We start from the raw sequence: 14,052 nt of genomic DNA on the forward strand, positions 1-14,052 counted from the left end.
CTGTCATGCGCGGTGATTGTTATCGTCCGCGTGATAGATGGGCCTCACCAGCACATGTCCTTGAACGAGTCTCATCCGGGTAGAGGACTAGGTTCCGCACTCCGAAATCTATTCCGCTCCTCCTCGCCAGCTCCTTGGCCTCCCCGCCGTCGAGTCTCGGTGTTGCTGCGACGCAGTCGGACGGTGTTTTCCAGCAGGTACTTCTCCCCGAGCCTGCTCTTCCCTGCCCTCGATTTCCCAGTCGGTCCCCAATTGCGTTGACTTGTGTTTCAGAAGTCAACTGCTGCGCCGCACCTTTGCCCGATTCCCCCCTCTGCCCACTACCCACTACCCACGCACGCCCTGCCTCATCGTCCTACCGATTTTCATCCGAAACGCCGCAGGGAGGGAGGGAAATAACTGAGGAACCTAGAGTGGATGTCGATGAACACTACTGAAACAATGCGTCTGAAACAGAACCAAAAACCCCAGCCCCAAACACCAACCTGTCCGCCCCCCAAGCGCCGCCTCCGATCCCGATCCCGATCCTACGGCGACTGCGATGTTAGGACTCTCCGAGGCCTCCCAAGGTTCCAAGGACGACAACTTTGATATCTTTGTATGGTACCCCCATTACCAGGATTGCCAACGCTACTTCCTCGACCATGCGCAACACAGTAGCCCCGTCCAGGCGCTGTCAGCCTACTTGAACATCCGACTTCCGTTCCAACGACAATCACATCCGGTCCCCGACGCCTCTACGACGAGTAGCAGTGGTGATGCGACGCCTTCGGGGGCTTCTTCGCCGTCGGATACACCCCCGCCGGTTTCCCTAGTCCCGTACATTCGCCGCCTCGTCGCAACAGGGATGGACTACCCAGGCGTGCTCCATGGTTTCTTCGGCGATGACTGGCAGTCCGGGGTAGGCCCGCTGCACGAAAAGGAGCGTTGTAACTATTTATTCGCCGCTAAAAGTGGAGGATGGGCTTCTGTGAAAAAGGACTACGATATCCCCCCTCTCGAGACGATACCCTTCTTACGGCCTCTGCAAGGGCCATTGGATTCAGAGATTGAAGCAGCTGAAAGAAGCTGGAGTGAGTGGCTTGCTATGGAAGACTGGATGGTTGGACCCCGAGCGCCAGACGCCTTACAGGACTCATCGTCCCAGTCTTCACAACCACAGAGCACGCGGGGATGAAAAAAATGACATAATAATAATATGCATGGAAGGAATACTCATCATTATGTGGCCGGGCTTCCCTGACCCTATCTTTTCTTCTTCTTCTTTTTTAGCCCTTGATATGCATTTCATGGGAGCAATACTACGGTGTTCAATGGCTTCATCAATAACGACTCTCTCTCTCACAACGAATCCGTCGTTCCTTCTTCAACCCCCCCGCAAGACAAGAGTGACCGTGATGAACGCCTGAGCGCACAACTAACCCCTTGGCTACTGTGTGAACGGACAATCCAGAGTACAGAGTACAGAGTACAGAGTACTACTCCTGAGTCTACCGCGGTCATGCGACTCCTCTTACTCGAAGAGGAAAGATCCGATGTCCCTTCCCCCTTTCTCTGAGTCTGAGGCCAAAGTCAAACTATGTCATAAGCTACTCGTAGATCTTGTCGGGCTCAATATCCGAGTGCCCCTGACCGGCCATTGGCATGCCCGCTTTTCGCTTAAAAGGCAGCCCTGTGTGTGAGAACACGAGCCAATGGCCATGCAACTAGCGGCTTCCAGACTGCGCTGGCCGATAAAAACATGACGACATTGACGACGGAGGAGGAAGCACGGGAAGAAAATCTCCTTTTACGTGCAAAGTCGAGCCAGTAGAGCTGACCCCACTGGTTTGTCGAGTGTTATCCGTGGACTGTGTGGGTGGAGCAGAACCGCCCGTTGGCGTCGTTTGGCTCGGAGATTTAACTGAATCCTGAATCCTGACACTGACAGACACTGGTGGCAGTCCGCCCTGCGAAATTTTCCCTTTCACGAGTCACGACGCTGTGATACTGATCGGCCTGTCTGCTTGGAATGGGTCGCGAATCAGCGCCGCCAGAATAATCCTGTCCCTGGATTCCTGATCTTCAACCTGTCTCTGTGTTAACCCGTTCTGGAAGAATTCGATCATTGGGGTTGGTGGCGCTGCTGAGCGACGGACCCCCGTAATTTCGCGGATCGGCCAGTGAGCGCTCCTTGCGCCTCGAGAGAGTCACGAACCCAATATCGGACTCATATTCGGTACATGAAATCATGGATAGGCTGTTGTACCCTTCTTTGACTCCTACTCAATCGAGGCAACACACTTTGCAGTTGGGTCAACCCGCACAAGTTGCACAACCCACAAGCACGGAGCACGATCTCCCTAAACTCAAAAGTAAACGAGGACGGTCCAGTGCAAAATGCAAGTAGTTGACCCTGTGCTTCCACTGGCCCATCTCATCCCGAGGCATACCGGGGCATACCGGTCGACAGTCACCCATAGAGCAGCGAATATACCTGCGCAAGACTGCTAACGCTTATGCAACGCAAACCAGGAGCTTCTTGTCGCAGATAGGACGAACTACGAAGATCTGAAACAAACTTAGCCGCCCCACATGGCGAGATGAATCGAGTTCGACAAGTGCTTTAGCGTTTCAATCGAATTGTACGTATCTGGCTGAGTCGTTGGTTTCCCCCTTTTCCCCTCCGACTTCCAGGAAATCAGGCCAACTTTCGCGAGCTACGAGTCATGCGGGTGACCTATCAGGCTATCACTCCTATCAGGACTTGCCTTTTTTCACAGTAACGACATCGTCAATAATGATTCAAGTTTCGACATTCGACATCCCGCGAGTCGCGGTCACTTGGTCCCAGATTCCGTCCGCCCGGCGCTACTGTACATCGATCTTCTGGAACCAGATCAGAAGTATTAAATATAGTATCTACTACTCTGTAATTATACTCTGGGTCCGGCCAGGTTTACTCCGTACTTTCGATCGGCTAGGGCCTGCGATCTATTCCCAGCAGAATCGGGCACCAACCGCATCTTACTTAGGCATTGAAGCCTCATCTGTGACTATGGCCCCTGCACTAGTCAGTTCCAGGCCAGCCTCACTCACCCCGGGCGATCAATTCAGCAAGCATACCTGGCAGTGGCCAGAGAGAGCAGCGGACGTGAGTCCGAGAGATCCGTAACATACAATACCAATACATACCGGTACGCAGTCCAGTATCACGGACTAATCCGGAAGGAGCCCGCAATGTGTCGATCCATCTTGGCTGGGCGGCCGAGCTTTTCCCTCCCAATTACTGGCGCTGCTGTCTTGGTCGAGCGGAATGCACCGTCCACTCTCCACGATACCCAGATGTGTTAGGGCTTCGGCAATCGGCATAAACTCGGTTCTTCAAAAAGGTTGGGTAACTTGGGTTTCATCACGTTTGATGTATGGTCCGGTCCGAGCTTTTGCGGCTTTCGCGGCCTTTGCTCATTACTATTAAAAGCACCTGGGCGAAGTGGGGTGGATCGACCGGGATTATGTTCTCTGCTGTGGGATTTATGGCATTGTATAGCGGTGACCGTTGGGGTTGCCTTTATATGCGGTCTCTGGTTTTGCATTGATGTCTCAGGCAAGAGGCGTAAACTCGCGTGTGCTTGTTTTGGGGGTGCTGGCCAGAGCAAAGCATTTGCTCGTGCAGGTGCAGTGGCCAGTGGGATATACCGATTTCATCCACATTATTGCAGGGTTCCCAGACGGTGAATCACGTCGGTGGAGGTCGGCGGTAAGCAAAAGCAAACATGCGGAGATTGTCAGCAGCTTCAAGACAGGTCATCTGCGTTGTCCCATATGTACAAGCCCATTCGCCCAGCTCTTGCATATCCATGCAGGTATCTCGTTTCCTAACCTATCACGCTACCCGAGACAAACACCACCTTCGCATTGCAGGGACCAGGATGCCAGGGTCGGGGAATTACTCCCACTCAAAGGCAGCCAATCCGGTACATGACCGTTTGCTCCTCTTGTTGTTTCAACGGCATGATCGAGGTCTCCAAGTCTGCCTGATCGCGTTCTCTCTGCTGACCGATATTCCAGACGTCTGCTGTCTCTGCAGAGGGTATACATTGGATCTTAAGCACGATGGGTCTTGACACATGGTGCAGCTGCCTTGCTCTTTGCTTTTGCTATTTGGTTCTCCCGCAGTATGCTACGTGTGACGACTCCACGGGGTGGCCGTTAGCTGCCCTTTATATTCGCTGTCTGTCATTAATCTGATCACATCGAGTTGAACTAGCAAAGATCCAGATCGAAGCTTAATCGGTCGCTAACTAGACCATGTCACGGACACAGTGGCACGTTCTTGCGGCTTCCGCGGCCATAAACTGGAGCACTTACTTCAGTATGCCTTTTCTGAACTCAGTCTTCTGCGTGGAAGTGCGATAATAATAATTTATACCCCTGCTAATACAACTCCTTCTACCAGTCCATGACGTCCCCGCCTCCCTGTCAACCCCTCTATCAGAGCACCTCTCTCTCCCAGACCAGCAATATGCCTACCTAGTCTCCCTCCTCTACGCCGTCTATGCAGTCCCCAACACGGTCCTCCCGTTCTTCGCGGGCCCCGCCGTCCAGCGCTTCGGCGAGAGAGCCGTCCTCCTCGGTACCATATCAAGCATAGTAACAGGACAGCTACTCTTCGCGCTCTCCGTCGCAACCAAATTCCAGCTCGGTATGATCGCCGGCCGCGCCTTCATAGGGCTCGGCGGGGAAATGGTGGGCGTCATCGGATGCGCGATCGTCACACGTTGGTTCCAGTGATTACCACCCATCCCGCGTTCCTTAATGGTCTTCTTTTTCATCGTGCGGCGCTAATACCATTCTTCTTTTCGTGCCGTCTGCAGAGGCAAAAGATTCACCCTCGCGCTTGCGATCAACCTCTGCGCCGGTAGACTGGGCAGCGTCGCGAACACGATCGTTATCCCGCGCTTGATAGGTCTATACGGAATTGTCCCTGCGACATGGATAGCCACGGCGTTGTCGCTGAGTGTCGTACCCATAAGCACCGCCTTCCTGCTGAGTATTAGCAGGCCAAAGGCAGTAGCAGTGATTGATGAATCTGAGCGGCCGCTACTGGGCCCAGCTACAGGTGATATAGGTGATACAGATGATAGCAGCGTCAACAGTATCAAGGGCGGCAGCAGCAAGGGAACTAGCTTCATCATCACCCTGCTGCCGCCGGTATATTGGCAACTGGCACTAATGTGCGTCCTGAGCTACGGGTGCCTCAACACGTTCGCGAATTCCGCGCAGCGGTTTATAGCTAGCCGGTTTTATGCGGGCGATCAGCGGGCTGCGGGGTCGGCGATGAGGTGCGTTTCTGGTTCCCCTAATTATCTTTCCAAATCTCACCTTCTGACCTTGTTTGCTTGCCGCTTAGTATCCCGTATATCCTCTCCGGCTTCCTCGTTCCGCTGTTTGGGTTGGTCCTGGATAAACTCAGTTCCAGGGGATATCCGCGGGCGTTGATTACGAGTAATATGTTCTTGGTATTTGCGCATGGGATCTTCTTGGCGCGTGCGACTGCGACTCCGGTTTTGCCATTGTGTCTCCTCGGCATTGGGGATGCATTGCTGTGCGTGTCTTTCTGGGCTAGTGTCGTGCGGTGTCTTCTCCAAGTTGAGACTGGGATCGGGACAGAGACAAAGAGTGAAACAATTGTGGATGCCAAAACGCCTTTACTACAGGATTACAACGTTAGCAAACCCGAGGACGACCCCGATAAGCTCGGCTGCGAACCGATCCTATCAAGCAGGGATTTGGACCCAGACCTTGAGTCGGAAGGGGACAGGGCAGGAAACGCTGCTGCGGCTCATGGCGAAGTCATAAGGACACTGGGTTTAGGAGTCATGACCAGCCTGATGAGTGCTAGTGCTGCTGTCGTGCCTCTCCTCCTTGCAATGATGGAGGGCGTGGCTGGTCTTTCGGGTCTAGAGATTGTTTTCGTGGTCTTGGCTGCACTTGGATGCTTGGCTGCTGTGAGGCTGGCTTGGATGTTCCATTAGTTACCTCGTTTATGCTACTATATAGACACGTTAGATGTGAATGAATACTACTTCATGAAGGTGGTCTTTACTAGGCAAAACGGCTCCACTTGATTGGCCAGGGGCGGCATAATCACATGACGTAATTACACACGTGACCATCATTGTTTGTCGGCGTCTGGACCCAAGTCCGCAACAAGTGAATGTCCAAAGCACCAACAGGCAAGATGCCCACACCCCGGGCAAAAACACCCCAAAGAGAATCCGGATAATCAATTAATCCCGAATTGATATATATAAAACTCTATATATTACCTTTACAAAACCAGACCAGACCAGGCCATGCCCGGGCATCTTGGACAAACGCAACCCGCCATGCGCACGACAGAGTCCAAGCAAGCGCAGGCGCAGGCGCAATGGAAGACCTTCTTCCACCGGTGTCTGCTACACCGGATTGACGCCGCCGAGTTTCGAGAGCTGAGCAAGCTGCTGTTTCAGCGGTATCCGATCAATGACGCACCGCTGGTGGATGCATTGCTGGCCACGCGAGTCGCTTCAGCTGTCAAATGGGACCCTCTGCTCCCGCTTTATATCGACGGGTTGTGCAAGACGGGCCGTGTAAAGATATCGACTGTTTTGGTGTGCTTGTTGAAGTCCTCCTCTGTGCATGACAAGCCCGTGGTGTCTGGTGCTGAAGCGGATGCAGATGCAGAAGCGGATGCTACGTCTGCGTCTGCGCGAAAGGAAGACTCAGCGTCCAAGACGAAGTGCTACACGCTCATGTCTGACAACCGGGTCGTGCAGGATGTGATGCTGGCGATTTCGACGGGCGCAACGGCAAAGATGCCACTGCTGGAGATGATCCATGCGTTCTCGGCTGTTGCGGATTGGGTCCAGGCCATTGTGGGCTGGCATAACGGGTTGCTTGGTGCTGGGCAGCCTGTTGGGATGATGGGGACGCCTGATGGGGTTTTGTTGTTTGAGTCTGTGGGGATCCTGTTTGCTGCTTTGGCGGGGACGGCGAAGGGGCTGGAGGTTCTTTCGGCGGATTCTCATGAGGGTTTGTACCATCCATCTATTCATCATAATTATTCTTTATTGGGGGGTTCTCTCTGACAGGTTGTTATAGCACTTAAAGTACGGCTTGGACAGGCGCTTTCGGCGTGTCTTCCCCTTTGTGAGGATGTGTCGCCACCCTTGCGTAACCGGCTTGATGCTCTGCAGAAGGAATTCAATCTGTATGGACAACCGCCGTCCAAGTTGGAGGTCTCGATGATGGATAACGTCAATGTCAATGCGCTTAATTTTGAGGCGTCGGTGATTGACGGGCCAACTATAAACTCTAGAGCTGGCCTCTACGTGTATATTAACGCGATGGTATGTATACGTCTCCCTTGTTATATGATGCTGGCCAGGCTGACCTTTTTAGCTTGTCGGGCGTCCTTTGGTTGATGATAGTATATTACTCAATTATCTTCTTAATCGCTATGCAGTAAGTCTTCCTGTGCTTAATGTCGGCAACGTCTAACGCTGGTTAGGGTCACTACGAGGCCCTCATCGAGGAAATCATAACAGCATCATTCGACGTTCTGTCAAACGCAATGTACCGCAACGAGTCCGGTCGGACAATGCTTTTGCTTCGCTCATTTCTAGTCAACAAGCTCCCCCCATTTTTCTCCGCCATGCTGTCCGTTTCAATGGTAACTCTGCCAATGGAAGTCTGCATCAGCCATGCCCTGAGCCGAATAGACCCGAATACGTTCCCGTCCTTTTCCCAGATGTTTTCAATGCAGGGCAATACACCGCTTTCAGACGTGCGACAGGAGTTCTTGTTCTCGTGTGCTTCGCACAAGTTGATTCCAGAGGCCAGCATTGAGCGGTTACTAGGCGAAAATCCGATGCAGACTCTTCCTGTGGGAGGCTCGTTTGTCAAGGATGAGCTCGTGGCGCAGATCAACGCCAACCATGAGCGTGCGGAGCAGTTGGTCAGTGATATCGAGTCAACGGAGGGCAATGCAGGCGCTATTGTTGGCGCTATTACAGAGGTGTGTTCTGGCTAAAAGTTATCGTTGAGTATCCGCGCTGATGTAACAGGTTATGCACAATCTCTGCATTCAAAAAGAAACAATGACGCTAAAAAATATCTGCAATTCTCTATCACGCCGACCGCAGTCCCTCGATATCATGCTCCTTTTCCGCAGCCCGAAGCAAATCCTGCAGCCGCTCTGCGCTCTCCTCGATGCCTGGCACTGGGACGAAGACCAGGGCGAGAGTCAGCCGGTATACGACGAATTCGGAAGCATTCTGCTGCTAGTGTTGACCTTCAAGTACCGGTACGATCTGCGGCCGTTCGACCTAGGCATTACGAGCAGTAATTCGTTCATTCTCAAGCTGATCGAGCGGGGCTCGTCGAGCCTGAAGCTCGATGAGCTTAGTGAGAAGCAGAACAAGAATCTGGGCGAATGGATAGCGGCACTTTTTATCGCCGAGGGGATCAGTGAGGAGACCATGTCTGCCTGCAGCCCGCAGGAATTCTACATGCTTGTCTCTACGCTCTTCCGCCAGAGCCTGGGGGCGTGCGAAGCGGGAAAGCTAGAGTTTGATACACTGAAAGGAGGGTTTGAATGTGAGTATACACACGTACAGCTGCAGATGAGCCTAGTTAACTCGCATAGACCTGCTTGAACCGTTCCTCCTCCCCTCACTTGTCGTCGCACTGACCTGGCTGGGCAACCACATCTGGGAAAGCGAGCAGGATCCAACCATCCCACTCAAAACCCTCCAGTCACTCGTCACCCCGAGCTCGATCTCAGGCGAGGGGCGCGAAATCCACCTCACAGTCCTCAACATCACCGCGCGCTCGCTTGAAGAACAACTTAAAGACGTCCGCACCCGCCACCCAAACCGCTCAGACATCAAACCCATCCTCGACGCGCTCGAACCATGCCTCTCCTTCCAGCGCACCGGCAGCTGCCACAAATCCGAGCTCGACCCCTGGACCGCCCACACCCCCGGCGGCCTCCTCGGCAGCATCCGCAACACCTTCCAATCCCTCCTTCTCTGGAGCACCAGCCCAGATGTCTCAATGGCACCGCCCTCCTACACCCACCGCCAACTCACAGCCGCCATCCGCACCCTCGGCGCAACCCGCGTCCTAACAGCCCTCCTCGACGAACTCCTCAAAGTCCAAACCGAATCAACAACAAACACCAACGCCAGCGCCCCAGACCTCGCCCTCGACATCGCTGCAACCCTCATCTCCGCCCCGCTCGCAGAATCCTACACAGTCGACCAATCAACCCACCACCCGCCCTCGGCCTCCTCTAAAGAGCCAACCCCACGCTGCGCCCCCCTCACCCTCCGCGACGCCCTCAACTTCCTCCACGAAAGCATCCCCAAACTCTCCGAGAAGGACCCCCTGCGCGCTGGACTTGCCGTACGGTTATACCGACGTGTCAACACCCTCCTTGCCCCGCCCGCTCAAGCCCACCATCATCACCACCACCACGACCCAAACCTCGACATGAACATGGGCGTCAACATGAACAACATAATCGACAACATGAACCTCGACGTCGGCGACGTCGGCACCGACAACGCTGACCAGAATATAAACATGGACATGAACCTAAACGAACAGGGCCAAGGAGGCCAGGGAGGCCAAAACGTCACAGACCCCGAACACGCAAACCTCAATCAGATCATGGGGAATGCTGCCGCGGCTGTGGGGTTGGATATGGATATGAATAATATGAATAGCATGAATGTAGACGTGGATATGGGGAGCGGGGGAGACGGGATGGAGGGGCTGGGGCTTGGTGTTGGCGAGGGGGACCAGAGTATTGATGATGTGTTGAATGCGGCGGAGATGAATCCTGAGTTTTTGGATTTGGATATGGAGGGGATGTTCTAGGGATTTGATTTTTGTCTTCGATTTGCCTTGCCTTGCCTTGCCTTGCAAGCTTCGGTTTTGTGGGTTTTGGAACCGTTGGACTTGGTATTTATCCCTACGTTCTTGGTATGTATGTATGGTGTTGACAGGATTGGATTGGATTGGATTGGATTGGATAGTAGAGTATAACACTTCCAATGGAGTTAACTAACTAGATAGGATATAAGGTTGGGTTAATTTCACACTGGCTTTATCAATACATCCACCCTTCTCAGTCCTTTTGTCTACCAAGGTTTGTTGTTATTAGCATAGCTATTTTCCTGTACTTGATACTTATTAATATGATTCAATATGATAATATTATAATAACTTCCAGTTATCACGGAGCCAATCCCACGCAATGCAAATTAGGATAATATAGTATAATAAATCCGGGACATTATATATAAAGACATAAAAGAAGATGCCGTTGATGCAAGCAACGACTAGACCCAAACTCCAAAGCAGACTGATTATACACGCCAAAACATCCCACCGGGTATCATTCATGCATCGTAGATGAGCTCAAATCGCAAAAGAGAACAAAGGAAGAAAAATAATGGGAAGACAGGACTATATAGGTGATTGCTCGCTACTGGAGGATATACCCTTCGCCTGCGAGTGGTGCACATCTACATTCATGCCTGCGTCCGCGTGTGTGTCCACATCCGCATGCACATCCCGCTCCGGAACCGAGTCCAATCTCGAGACCGAGGACGCCGAGTTCGGACCCGAGAAGTCGACGCTTGGAAACTGATCGGGATCATCGAGGACGCTTCGTCGTCGCGAATACACGCCGCCCTGGGACGGGTTGGCCTTTTCGCGGGGGGGCGCGTTTGTGTTTGTGTTTGGATCTGCGTCGCGTCTCCGGCGGCGACGGCGGCGGGTATGGCGCAGATGTTCGTTGGGGACAGGGTCGACCTGTTTCTTTGCCGCGGGGACGAGGTTCAGGTATATAGGGAATATAGCGCCGGCAGCGAAAAGAGCAACCAGAACGCTGTAGGATTCTGGGACGTTATTTTTTGCGACTTCGGCGGCGTATCGTGCGAATGGGAGAAAGGCGCCGCCGCTGATGGCGATTGTGAGGAGAGATGCGGCGGTTTTGGTGTGCCGGCCTGTGCCGCGGAGGGCGATGGCGAATATTATGCTGAATGTGCCGCTTTCGAAGAGGAAGATCATCATGCCCATGGCGACGGCAGCGGGGCCAGTGGTTGTCATGCTTAGGGCGGCGAAGACGATCAGGCCAATGTAGGAAAGGAGGAGGATCCAGCGAGGTTTGAGGAAGTATTGGAGGAAGGCGGCGAGGAAGCGGCCGACGGCAAAGATAGAGCGGCCGATCGTTAGGTATGTGAATTCGCTCAGGGGCCGCTCGGGATAAGCTTTTTGGATTAGAGACTCGAAGCTCGTAGAGAAGACCTCTTGGCCGGCCGTGTAGCAGAACTGGGACCACACGCCTAGACCAAGTGTCATCCAGACGATTGGGATCCCAAACGGGGCAGCCCGGTTGTCCTCCCGTCGACGGTTGGCCAATTCCTCCAAGTCCTCATCCGACGCCTCGGGGATTGGTAGATAGTAAAAGGCCAAAGCTAGAAGTACATCAAATAATGCGATTCCGAGGTACGTCCACTGCACGTCGACCAATGCAGAAACATCGGTCACACTGCGGAATAGGACTCTTTTGGCGAGCAGCGGGGATAGCACACTTCCGATAGCCTGAACTCCCTGGGATATATTTAATCGAATTTCCGAGTTCTCTAACGGACCACAAAGCGCAATGAACGGATTTGCTGCTGTCTCGAGTATGGCAAGGCCGCATCCGGTGATGAAATTGGACACAAGGAATGCCGAATACGATGTCAACACGGCGGACGGCCAGAATATAAGCGACCCACAGGCGTAAAAGCATAGGCCCGTAATGAAGGTGGACTTGAATCCCCAACGTTTGAGTACAGTGCGCCCAATCAGCGCTGGAGCGACCAGATATCCCCCAAAGTAAGTGCAGTGAAGCCCGAGAGAACGCCAGGCGTCCAGACGCACAATCTCCTGGAACTGCTCATTGAGGATATCCAGGAGACCGTACGAAAAGCCCCAGAGGAAAAACAGAACAGTTGTGATGGCAATAGGCGCTATTGACTCCTTGGTGCTCAACGCTAACATATTCGCAGGTTTTCTCATATTGACGAAATCAAAGAACGTCATACTGCGCGGATCGGAGGTGCTCGTAAGAGTAGTTGTGTTGGCCTCCGCATCGGTAAGCGCAGTAGGGACAGTTGACATTTCCGGAAGAGTCATAATGTTCACCGAGTCATTAAGAACAGCTTCAGCTGTTAGCATCGGAGGAGGTGCCTGCATCTGAGGGTCGGACGGGCTCGTTTGTGTGCTTCCCTCCGAGTCGCGGATCAATTTGGGAACCACCCTGGCGACCAGTGGTTTTAAACTAGGGACGCAGGCGCACATAACCGAGACGTTGACTTCCACAACGGACCACATGAAGGAAAGCGACGCATACCCTGGAAAGGTTAGTTTAGTTGTTTGTGCCAAGGAGAGAAATGTACAGTCACATACAAGAGAAGTCGCCCCCTCCATAGTTTTGGAGGTGAATCTGGCGAAGCGCAAGCTCCCGGGAGGTAGTAGCTTCCTGCAGGTATGCAATGCGAATGACATCCACCACAGCGACGAAGAAACCAAAACTGAATGTAATAACTAGGATAATCTTCTGCTTGAGCGGAAGCCGCATATGCGTCAGGATGGGGTTCGGAAGAACCAGGATCGCCAGATCGGTAATGATATTAACTGGGGACGAGGAGAGGTATAAGGTCAGGATATCGGTGCAATGCGCGTCGACGGGAAGCTCGGCGGCGAACCCGGCTGAGACGGGTCGGCATTGGAAGATGTTGACGAAGGTCAGGGCCAGACCGGCGACATTGACAACGAGCAGAGTAGCATAGTTTGCGTAGCGGAAGATTTTTTCGCCTTGGGTGAGGGTGAGGTAGAAGACGAGGATAGAGGACTTAACGGCCATCAAGGCCGGATTCTATAGAGGCACGAAAATTAGCGGGATACCACCCGCGGGCGCGGAGGACTCACATAAAGGACGGTAAAGGCATAGTTAGCGCGGCTGAGGCTAGATCGCTGGTCGAGAGGGATATCGGAGTCGTGGAGACCAAGGCCTTTCCCGGTGGCATAAAATAGAGCGAAAGAAAATCCAAAGTCAATGACCTGAGATAGCCGTTAGTAACGTACTAGTATAGCCGAGGTAAACCGGTGCCATTATACCCAGGCCAGAAGCATCAAATAGTCGTGCAATGTGACCCTCCGGACAATCCATATTCGCGAGACGAAGCGGAGAGCGACGAAGATGCTGGCGAGGACGAAGAAGACGATGGAGACGACGAGGACCTCGGGTCTGCGGTCCTCCATGATGAAACGCGGTCACTTGGGGAAGTGCGAGAAGTCCATGGCCAATGGGGGCATGGACTCATGGAGCGTACTGGCGAGAAGAGGAGAGGAGGAGAGGAGTAGGAGAGGAAGGGTGGAACTGGAGAGCCAAAAAAAAAAAGAGAAGAGAAAATCTGGGGAAATAATAGAGACTAAGAGAGCGAGAGAGAGAGAGAGAGAGAGAGAGACGGGGGAAAAACGAAAACGAAGCGAGGGGAAAAAGTCGAAAACAGGGCCTGTGCTGCGGTGGGTCAAGGGATCAAAGTTATTAAAATCGTCAATATTAATTATCAATTCCCCGGCTCTGCGCAACCTGGCCGGCAACATGGAGCGTTGAATGCAGTTTCTCCAACCTCTCTGCAGAATCCAGGTCTCTCGTTGAGCTGATGTATACAACTCTGCCCCGGTCGCTGAAGTTCTACCCCGGACATCTGCATCCAATCGACCGGGTCATGGATCTGTGAAGAAATGGATGCCATGCTGCATTCCGATTGACAAATCCCTTTAATTCTCAACGCTTTAAGCTTGAGTTTAAACCCCCAGCCATCTACGGTGTTTCCAGTAGTATACCAGGCTATCTGAGACAGGTGAGGTACGCAGCTGCAAATGCCGATCACTGCGAGTCAGCGTGAAACAGTGACAAGTGACAAGCTTTAGTTTAAAAACGATCTACTAGTGAACTCTACA

The 14,052-nt window shown here is 52.9% G+C and overlaps 5 protein-coding genes across 5 annotated transcripts; 4 read left to right on the plus strand and 1 right to left on the minus strand.

Moving 5' to 3' along the window:
* Positions 1-54: 54 nt before the first annotated feature.
* APUU_70560S (uncharacterized protein) lies at positions 55-1,177 on the plus strand (the record flags this gene model as incomplete). The annotated part of the gene is made up of 2 exons (XM_041695447.1): positions 55-197; positions 457-1,177. The coding sequence occupies 2 exons, from the start codon at positions 55-57 to the stop codon at positions 1,175-1,177; spliced, it is 864 nt and encodes a 287-aa protein (XP_041561176.1).
* Positions 1,178-4,290: 3,113 nt separating this feature from the next.
* Positions 4,291-4,945, plus strand: APUU_70561S (uncharacterized protein; the record flags this gene model as incomplete). The annotated part of the gene is made up of 3 exons (XM_041695448.1): positions 4,291-4,354; positions 4,439-4,684; positions 4,857-4,945. 3 exons carry the CDS (start codon positions 4,291-4,293, stop codon positions 4,943-4,945), a joined length of 399 nt encoding a protein of 132 aa, XP_041561177.1.
* Positions 4,946-5,214: 269 nt separating this feature from the next.
* APUU_70562S (uncharacterized protein) lies at positions 5,215-6,017 on the plus strand (the record flags this gene model as incomplete). The annotated part of the gene is made up of 2 exons (XM_041695449.1): positions 5,215-5,324; positions 5,393-6,017. The coding sequence occupies 2 exons, from the start codon at positions 5,215-5,217 to the stop codon at positions 6,015-6,017; spliced, it is 735 nt and encodes a 244-aa protein (XP_041561178.1).
* A 321-nt stretch (positions 6,018-6,338) lies between these two features.
* Positions 6,339-9,909, plus strand: nut1 (putative RNA polymerase II mediator complex subunit Nut1; the record flags this gene model as incomplete). Its single annotated transcript, XM_041695450.1, has 6 exons — positions 6,339-7,056; positions 7,126-7,373; positions 7,426-7,488; positions 7,535-8,041; positions 8,091-8,622; positions 8,672-9,909. The coding sequence occupies 6 exons, from the start codon at positions 6,339-6,341 to the stop codon at positions 9,907-9,909; spliced, it is 3,306 nt and encodes a 1,101-aa protein (XP_041561179.1).
* Positions 9,910-10,500: 591 nt separating this feature from the next.
* Positions 10,501-13,347, minus strand: APUU_70564A (putative MFS monosaccharide transporter; the record flags this gene model as incomplete). The annotated part of the gene is made up of 4 exons (XM_041695451.1): positions 10,501-12,437; positions 12,493-12,961; positions 13,015-13,146; positions 13,204-13,347. 4 exons carry the CDS (start codon positions 13,345-13,347, stop codon positions 10,501-10,503), a joined length of 2,682 nt encoding a protein of 893 aa, XP_041561180.1.
* Between the last annotated feature and the right edge of the window lie 705 nt (positions 13,348-14,052).

Source organism: Aspergillus puulaauensis, chromosome 7 (genome assembly GCF_016861865.1).
Source record: "Aspergillus puulaauensis MK2 DNA, chromosome 7, nearly complete sequence".
In the NCBI taxonomy this organism is placed as follows: domain Eukaryota; kingdom Fungi; phylum Ascomycota; class Eurotiomycetes; order Eurotiales; family Aspergillaceae; genus Aspergillus; species Aspergillus puulaauensis.